This window comes from Bombyx mandarina, chromosome 12 (assembly GCF_030267445.1).
Source record: "Bombyx mandarina strain Sakado chromosome 12, ASM3026744v2".
Lineage (NCBI taxonomy): Eukaryota > Metazoa > Arthropoda > Insecta > Lepidoptera > Bombycidae > Bombyx > Bombyx mandarina.
Genome location: NC_143219.1, coordinates 4,782,691 through 4,790,990, shown reverse-complemented (window position 1 = coordinate 4,790,990; position 8,300 = coordinate 4,782,691). Strand labels below are relative to the sequence as shown.

The window sequence follows — 8,300 nt, the reverse complement described above, 5'->3', positions numbered from 1 at the left end:
CACCAGACGGCCGTTAAATATTATATTATTTTTGTTAACATTTAGCTAAATCGTTAAACTGTTTAGCAGTTTATCTAGTTTTTTTTTTGCGAATATCTTACAATACCGTCACCATCATGTTCAAGCGAATATAGAGCTTAAGGTGTCTATGCACTTTGCAGTCGCCTCTACTTAAAAAACAATATCACTGTTCCGTTGGTATTTGTGAGGATCTCTGTTGTTTAAGGCTGAAAAAAGGACTCAGAGAAATACTTATTCGAATGGATAAAATGACTGGGACGCTTGTATCAAGTGATGCAACTCTGCTGTGATTTGAGTTTACTATGCTATTAATTCAGTTACTCAATCAAACAGATAAACAATCTTAATTGTTTTAGTTTAAAACAAGGAAGTTACCGTAGGGTGTCCATCTTTTCCCATAGACACAGCCCACTGAGTTTCTCGCCGGATCTTCTCAGTGGGTCGCGTTTCCGATCCGGTGGTAGATTCTGCGAAGCACTTCGTTTGCTAGGGCCAGTGTTACCAACACTCGGGTTTGAGCCCCGTGAGCTCATCTACACGTCAAGGAGGAGCTGAAATAGCCTCTCAAGGCTATCAGCATAGGTAGGAAAAAAGAAAAAAAGGGTGTTATTAAAACTTGTAACTGAAAGTTATCTATATACATATACAAAAATAAATTGCTGTTCGTTAGTCTCATTAATACTCGAGAACGGCTGGACCGATTTGGCTAACTTTGGTCTTGAATTATTTGTGGAAGTCCAGAGAAGGTTTAAAAGTTAGATAAATATGAAAATGCTCGGAATTCAATAAAAATAACAATTTTGTTTTCACTTTGACGGATTCCTTTTGTTTGTTTTATATAAAAATTTTGGGTCTTTTATTTATCGATTGAGGTACCACGAAGTCTGCTGGGTCAGCTAGTAAAGCAATAAATAAATAAAGTAAGCTAAAGAATTACATACTGTCTGTAAAACGTGCTATGTAGCTTTGTCCTCTTCCTCGTTGAAACAATTAGTATTCGTTCGCCATACGAAGCACGTGGGCTTAAATTGTATTACTTTGACGTGTCGTCTCGTCAAAATTTTAACTGAATTACATAAACAACGAGAACGTAGAAACAAAATAATGAATGCGTTATTATGAAATTTTAAAGCATTATCACATTTATGGGGAATTAGATTGGATGGTCACATTAAAAGGTTTATGATTGTATTTATAATTGTATTATTCTGGTTCATGGCAGAAATAGGCAGGTTGGTGGCACAGGCTCATACCCCATTACTGGTAGTTACGCAAATAATAAATTTTGGAGGTATTCTTTTTCATATCAAAAATTACCGAATTATTTATAATCAAAATCCTCACTGTGTTGCTTCGGTTAATTATAAAATTAGGAGGTGTCCCAAAGTATTCAGTTTGTATCCAATTCGGATGAATATTTATTTAAATTGAAGAAATTGAATTAAGTAAATAAAATATGATTATTTTACAATGTTGATTTCAATCCGACCCTATAAATTTGTTTTTTTTTTGTGTATCATAGCTTTTTCATAGCCTTTTATCATATCATTTTTTGCATACGTAGTAGCCTCGAGGGGTTATTCTAGTTTCACCGAACGTGTAGGCAATCTCATGGGGCTCAGCATGGCAACTATCATAGCAACTGCAACAGTTAGGTAGGTTAATAGAAATGGTTGTAGCGAGGGGTCAAATAGCAGATAGTCATAATTAAGTCTGCGTTGAAGTAGTAATAGAGACATTGAATCACACACACGGTGAAGGGATAACATCGTGTAGTTGCGTAATTACTGGTGATAGGACCTCTTGTGAGTACGCACGGGTAGGTACCACCACCCCGCTTATTTCTGCCATAAAGCAGTAATGCGTTTCGGTTTGAAGGGTGGGGCAGCCGTTGTAACTATACTGAGACCTTAGAACTTATATCTCTAGGTGTGTGGCGCACTTACGTTGTAGATGTCTAAGGGCTCCAGTAACACCTTAACAACAGGTGGGCTGTGAGCTCGTCCACACATCTAAGCAATAAAAATACAAAAAAAAAACATGGAAATCATTGAGGAGGAATTTTCGGGTAATCAAGTATTGCAGAAATTTTTACTACAAATGTTAAAATTATGCTAGATTATTTAATTTTCGAGTACCTAACTTCATTTTAAAATCAACTGTTCCAATCCGGTTGACTTATTTCACACACTGGTTAAATATAATATAAATAGAATATCATCTCGTCGCTTAGCTCTGTTTCTACTTTTGTAATTCTGAATTATTTCGGTATCTAATTACAGTACTGCTGAAACTGCGTCTTATTGTTTGAAGCATTTCTAACAAATTATTTCAATTCAACAAATCAAATTAAATCAATTGTTAAATTCTTATGCCAAAATCTATTAATGAACGCTGTGGATTGACGATGATCATTAAATAGTCAGAGGTGTATGAGAGATGTGGTACATTTTATCCAAAGAAGATTTAGTGGAAATAATTAAGAACAAAAGAAAATAAAAGCAGAATCGCAAGTATTTTGGTCAACATCTCCCATTGACAAAAACCTTAGTAAATAGTTTAAAACGATACTTTAAATAACATTTAAGTTTTTAATAGTTGATGATATTTATGCTTTGAATTGTTTAAATTCTTTACGAAAATGAGAAGGGAACGATATTTTTTATTTGGAATTTTAAAAGAGGTTATTTGAAATTACTCTGGTATTGGAACTGGAAATAAATCCAGCAAACAAAATTAATAATTAAATGCTAAGTTTTAAGAAATTAAAAGAGTAAATTAGATGAAAAAGATACATAATAGTATTTTGATATTTGTATTGCTATAATATTAACAATGATATAGAATCTCGTGTATCAATCAATCATATCGAAATCATCTTTACAAGTAAACATAGTTACCCCATGTGTTTGTATTAGTAAAATACTATCCTTCCAAAAGCAATTGTTTGAATATTTTCCGTGTTATCAGAGTAGAGAATTAGGGCTATAAAATAACTCGGATGTGAATCGAATTAGGTCGATCTATTCATTTTCAAATCAAATAGCTTGAAGTATTTATCAGTATTTTATAAAACAAACAACAAGTTTACTCTAATTATATTTTTACATCTTAAAGCTTTAATTCTTAATATGTCGTTGTATGATTTTAAATCAGAGAATAAAAATAACATTTCAACTTGAAATATCCTTTAATCACTTCATTTTCCTTCGTCAATCGTCATAACGTAGCTTTCAGGTTCATAATCAAAATCTAGAGTCCTTGATTTTACAATTTCTTTGAATATAAAAGCAGATTTTCTCGGCGTCCGTGTGCGTTCTGGACTGTCATAATCAACTTCATAAAGTCCAAATCTTTGCCTGGAAATATAGACAGGCAATATCAAAGGATTTTATTATTACAATCATATCAATCATAATTAAATTACATTATAGATCGCTAATTTAAGAAAATTAATGAGATATAAATACTCACGTATATCCAGACATCCATTCAAAATTATCCATCAAGCTCCAAGGAGTATACAGTCTGATATCGGATCCATCTTTAATAGCGTCTAGAAGAGCATTTAAGTACAACCTCATATGCGTGATTCGATCGTTGTCTTCTAAGCCGGTTAGGGTCGCGAAACCGTTTTCAGTGATTATAATCGGAACGTTATTGTAAAAATTCGAAATTTGTCTCAAAAGTTTGTAGAAGCCCCATGGTGTGGTCTGTGAATGAAAGTTGTTAGAGCTTTGTTAGTACCTTGAACCTTATTCTGGTGTCATAAATAAAACAGGTTTAACCTAATCGAACTTAATCAGCGTTTCGGTTTGAAGGGTGGGGCAGCCGTTGAAACTATACTTGAAACCTTAGAACTTATATCTCAAGGTGGGTGGCGCATTTACGTTGTAGATGTCTATGGGCTCCAGTAACCACTTAACACCAGGTGGGCTGTGAGCTCGTCCACCCATCTAAGCAATAAAAAAAAATCAAATAAAAATAATTTCGAAGCAAGTGCTGATTGATCGTTGATATAACTTCTGCTGCAGCTTGTGAGCATGTCTTCAGCTATGTCTTCAATTAATATCCTTAGTCTTATTCACTGTTGGCCTGAACTGAGCAGGAAAACTGGAGTTCGAGAGTAAAAGAGATGCTCACACCGCGAAAGCGTTCAAAAGGGTCTCTGATAGGATACCTATGTCGAAGTTACGATTTTACAGAATTTTTGAGAAACAAGAAAGTGGACCTTGAACTTTTTGTATTAGCGGGGAATTGAAACAGTAAAAAACTTAAACGCTGATGTTCTATAATGAGCGAAATTCTCCCTAGCACTTTTCTTTCATTATATTAAATGAGGTAAATCATTGCTATGTAGGCGACAGCACAGAGAAGGAACGATAAAATAGCCGTCAAATTTATGGCCTTACTCACATAGCACTGCAGCTCGCAGATTCATTTATCAGATCAAATTGGGTCTAAATCAAATTAAGTATTTTTTTAAATGAAATGATACAATTAATTATTCTCAAATATGACTATGTCAATCCATACAATAGGGCGCATTACTCGTGACTCATAGTGGTTGACATGCAATACTGCACCCGCTACCGGTTTCCAACTGAACTATGACTTAGAAATCGACATCCACGATGCAAAATTAAACTTTATAATATTATAATCTAACCTTAACTCTGCTATGGGAACCAATAGACCATTCCTGTTTGTCATAATAAAATACTCCAACATCATCATTATACGAAGGCACTTCGTAGTAGCCGACAACTGACTCATTTCTGTACGTCAAAAATGTTGAATAATGGTTTAAACCAAAAAAGTCCGATGTTCCACGGATGTATTGAACTTCTTCAGGGCTTAGCTCTGGGAGCCGTGAGCGTAAGAAACCTTGTTCAGCACTCTTGGCTGCTACACGTTGTTTGACTATTTCAGGATAGTCACCGCTGTCAGTGAATATAGGGTGACCGTATTGACCCCACTGTAAAAGCATGCATTTTAGTATTAACTGTTTTAATAAGTAAAATGAAAATATATATTAGTCTCGTGATGGGTCGTGAAACTGCAGGCGATATCAAATTGCAAGAGGGATGTCTGTTATGCTCATCTCACCTAGTTATCGACGGATTTATAGAAATCATTATTATTGACATTGTAGATAGACAAGAATACGGTCAGTACTGATCATCAATAGTCTCTAGTAATTCAGCAAATTAGTAGAGATTGGCAACGCCAGGGACAACCAAGCCGCTGCCGGCTGTTGATGAATAGGTTATTAGAGTATATAGCAGATACATTTTTTAGTATATGCATGAACAAACCTCGAATAAGATCATTTCATTCGCTGCGTTAATATCTTCCTCGCGATCGCTTTCAGGCTCATACCATTGGCAACTAATGGTTATAGAGATATTTCCATTTTGGGTAGGTCGGAATTCCTTGTCATAGATATGATAAGCTTTAGCGTGAGCTAAAAGAACGTTCTTCCCACACAAGTAATCAGCCACTCCGCTCATAGTGTATGCTGGAGCTAATGTACCTATTGCGTAACCTTGGAAACAAATTTCTTTCGGTTCGTTTATAGTGATCCAATTCTTAACTCGATCACCAAATTTTTGGAACAGAACTCTGGCGTAGTCCGCATACCAATCGATAATATATGGGTTCGTCCAACCTCCCATATCCTGTAATTTTTGTGGTAAGTCCCAGTGGTAAATTGTGAGCATCGGCTCAATATTGTATTTGAGTAATTCGTCAATCAGATTATTGTAATAAGCAACTCCAGCTTCATTTATGTAATCTGGGAAACTCGTGGGTAAAATACGAGTCCAAGACACAGAGAATCTGTAATAATCAACACCAAGTTCTCTTATCATTTCAACATCTCGTTCGTAAAGTTTATAGGAATCATTTGCGATGTCTCCCGTAGAGTTATCGGCTACCGGGCTGGGTACTTTGTGACAGGCACGATCCCATATATTTTCAGTTTTTCCTGAAACATTTTTGGATTTTTTAAACTTTGATAATTAGCTTATTTTATTTTTATTTTATTTTATTTCATTAGCTTATATTTATTTCTATTATTACATACATATTTCGAATAGTTGCATGTTTACCGTCAATATTCCAAGCGCCTTCTATTTGGTAAGCAGCTGTAGCCGCTCCAAACAAAAATCCTTTAGGGAATTCGCGCGCATTTTGGCGCATATGCCATCCAGTTGCATTCGTTAAAATACATAACAATATTAATAATGCTCTGTGAAAAAATGTCAACATACTTAAAAATGGCAAGCAATGTACTTATAAAGTATTTTTAAAAGCCCGTGTAGGCAGACGAGCATACGGCCCACCTGTTGGTGAGTGGTTATTGTCGCCCATGGACTTCAGCAATGCGAGGGGCAGAGCCAAGCTGCTGCCTACCGCTAAGTAGTCTCCACAAGCCTCGTTTGAAGAAGGATATGTCATAGCACTCGGAAACACCGTAGAGGGGAGCTCATTCCAAAGCCGGATGGTACGTGGCAAAAAATATCTCTGGAAGCGCACTGTGGATGAACGCAGTGGCTCCAGGTAGAATAGATGAACTCTACTCCGGTGGCGGGCGGTGCGATGGTAAAAACGAGATGGTGGTATCATCTCAAACATTTCCTCACAGCACCCCCCATGGAACATACGGTACAAAATACAGAGGGAATCGAAGTCCCTCCGCAGACCCAGAGGTTCCAAACGATCCGTGAGAATGGGATTATCGACAATCCGAACGGCTCTCTTCTGTATGGAGTCAAATGGAAGAAGTTGGTATTAGGGAGCTCCGGCCCAGAGATGGGAGCAGTACTCCATGCGAGGCCGGACTTGTGCTTTATAAAGCAAAAGTTTTTGTCCAGGCGTGATTTTTTCTGGATTCGCAATGATATGTTGGTTTTGTTCAATATGAGTAAATGGCTTAACTTACAATAAATAACTGGAAGGTAAATGAAGCATTGTCACTGCTTCTTCCGAGATAATCCGATATTCAAACTTCATCTGTACTTATATGAAGGAATCTTTATCTGTGCATTACGATTATCTGATTATTTTATCCGACTGGATGATAGGAATGACAAAATAACACAGAAAAAAATACAGCAAAGCTATGAACACATCTATGCTATTGAAACACATATATTGGTTCTGCGGATGAACGAAGTTACGGCCCACCTGGTATGAAGTAGTAACCGGAACCCATAGACATCGTCATCTGAATGCTGAACCGGAATGCATGTGGATTTTCAATTGTATAGTAGGTATAAGCTTTGTCCCAACGCTCAATCATTGACGCAGATTTGCTTTGCGGAAAAATAGGCGGGGTAGTTGTGCTTTTTTTTCCACAGGAGAAAATCGCCGGATTCCCACCCGCGCGGCAGGTAGGGTATGTGGGAGTTGACCCTCACTAAAAACTCCTGCCGCTCACAACCGGCGCCCTACCTTGGATCGGGCCGGAGCCCAGTCGGGGCTATTGAGACGGCGGGACAGGTTTGACGCAGAGCACATTACATCCATCCCGCCGTCCCACAGACGGCAGACCGGCGGCCGCCACCGTCACGACTACCAGTTCCCTCGGTCAGCGGTACGAGAGCCCGCCTTGATGGCGCCGCGTTACACCTTCCCCCGGAGCGGTCGAGGGAGCGCGGTCTACCATCACCCGGCTTCCTACTGCGGGTGAACGTGTAAAGCACGCCACCCCACGTCTGTGTCTCTCCCCGCACAAAACGGGTGGGACTCCAAGCTCTTAGGGAGCCAGGTCACGGATACAACCCCGGTCTCGACCCCCTGCTCGGCGGCGTCGAGTGTCTGCGTAGTGAGGAGAGCTTTGCCTCACTCACCCCGCCGCCTCCTTCTGCGAGATGATGCACTCGCAGAAGTCGAGTATAGCCTTCCAGGACTCATCGCCACCAAGTATCGACGCCACGACGATATAGATAGACGAGCATACGACCCACTTGATGGTAAGTGGACATGGACGTCAGCAATACCAGGGGCAGAGCCAAGCCCCTGCCTACAGTTCATACATACACTTCACAAGCTTCGTTTAAAGAAGGACATATCCTACCTACCTGGACCTATACGTGTGAATTAATTAGATTTTTTTACATAAATATTTTTCCTAAATGTGGAACTTATTTGTAAAAGTCAAGTACGTTTTTCAATAGAAGTACGTTTTCCTGGCTCTGCCACACGCACCTTCACTGTCTCATCACGCCGCTGCAGTTCGTCGCAGCCCACGATCGGAGAAGCTGGTCACTGGT

The 8,300-nt window shown here is 38.6% G+C and overlaps 1 protein-coding gene across 1 annotated transcript; it reads right to left on the bottom strand.

The window, feature by feature from the left end:
* Positions 1–3,192: 3,192 nt before the first annotated feature.
* Positions 3,193–7,063, bottom strand: LOC149501756 (myrosinase 1-like). The gene is made up of 6 exons (XM_089731829.1): positions 6,968–7,063; positions 6,135–6,274; positions 5,340–6,010; positions 4,691–4,999; positions 3,496–3,734; positions 3,193–3,380 (listed from the first exon to the last, which is right to left on the bottom strand). Exons 1-6 carry the CDS (start codon positions 7,036–7,038, stop codon positions 3,221–3,223), a joined length of 1,590 nt encoding a protein of 529 aa, XP_089587955.1. The 5' UTR covers positions 7,039–7,063; the 3' UTR covers positions 3,193–3,220.
* Between the last annotated feature and the right edge of the window lie 1,237 nt (positions 7,064–8,300).

Coding starts and splice junctions, on each gene's coding strand:
- LOC149501756 (XM_089731829.1), bottom strand. CDS start 7,038: ATGAAGTTTGAATATCGGATTATCTCGGAAGAAGCAGTGACAATGCTT. Junction 5,000..5,339: donor ATGAAATGATCTTATTCGAG/GTTTGTTCATGC, acceptor ATGCTTTTACAG/TGGGGTCAATACGGTCACCC. Junction 3,735..4,690: donor GTTCCCATAGCAGAGTTAAG/GTTAGATTATAA, acceptor TTTCATTCACAG/ACCACACCATGGGGCTTCTA.